At 57.4% G+C, this 857-nt stretch overlaps 1 protein-coding gene across 1 annotated transcript in view; it reads left to right on the forward strand.

Annotated features, from left to right (window-relative positions):
• Positions 1 to 680: 680 nt before the first annotated feature.
• The window catches only part of M421DRAFT_355531 (uncharacterized protein), an 837-nt gene continuing 660 nt past the window's right edge, over positions 681 to 857 (forward strand). Inside the window, exon 1 of the mRNA XM_033589614.1 lies at positions 681 to 823. Within this exon, the coding sequence (XP_033450895.1) occupies positions 742 to 823 (82 nt within the window). The 5' untranslated portion in view covers positions 681 to 741. The remainder of the gene's footprint in view (positions 824 to 857) is intronic.

Raw genomic sequence — 857 nt, forward strand, 5'->3', positions numbered from 1 at the left:
TCGTGAGGCGAGGGCTAGCTAGCCAATCAGGTGGCAGGGTTCGCGCACAGATGCCCCCTCCGGGGCCATACGCGCAGCGGTTCATACGGAGAGGTGCAGCGGCAGAGCGAGGAGGCGGCTTATTTGCTCAAGCTGTGGGGCTTTCTCGACAGCCGAGAGGTGTGGTACGAGCTGATCGCGGCAGGCCTAGACCTGGCAGCAGAAGTGGACACTCCGGCGTGGCTGCTAGCGGTAGCAAAGGACGAGCTGGCGTTTAGGGAGGCCACAGGGCTGTTGTCGCGCTACTCGCTTGCGGAGGGGATCAACGGCACAGACAGTCACTCTATGCACTCGGTGCTGCACCGATGGTGCGGGTACCTGGCGGAAAACAAGGAGCGGCGGAAGCTAGGTTGCTTGGCAGCAGGGCTGGTGGCGTCGATTGTGCCTATGGAGTCAGACGCACAGTTCTGGAAGAACCGAAAGCGAATTATTGCGCATGGTCTCTGTGTTTGTAGATGGATTGAAGTAGACGGCGGATTGGAAAAGGAGAAGGTGGTTAAGGCATTGGTAAAACCAAGCCATTTTCACCAACTTGGATACTTGCTTGCGGGCGCAGACAGGCAGCGAGCAGTGCAGATGTACCAGCGGGCGCTGCAAGGCAAAGAGAAGGCATGGGGACTAGAGCACACACCAACACTTGACACAGTCAACAACTTGGGCAACCTCTATAAGAGCCTAGGCCGGCTTGACGAAGCAGAGAAGATGTACCAGCGGGCGCTGCAAGGCAAAGAGAAGGCATGGGGACTAGAGCACACATCAACACTTGACACAGTCAACAACTTGGGCAACCTCTATAAGAGCCTAGGCCGGCTTGACGA

The sequence above is a fragment of the Didymella exigua genome (assembly GCF_010094145.1).
Source record: "Didymella exigua CBS 183.55 unplaced genomic scaffold M421scaffold_7, whole genome shotgun sequence".
NCBI lineage: Eukaryota > Fungi > Ascomycota > Dothideomycetes > Pleosporales > Didymellaceae > Didymella > Didymella exigua.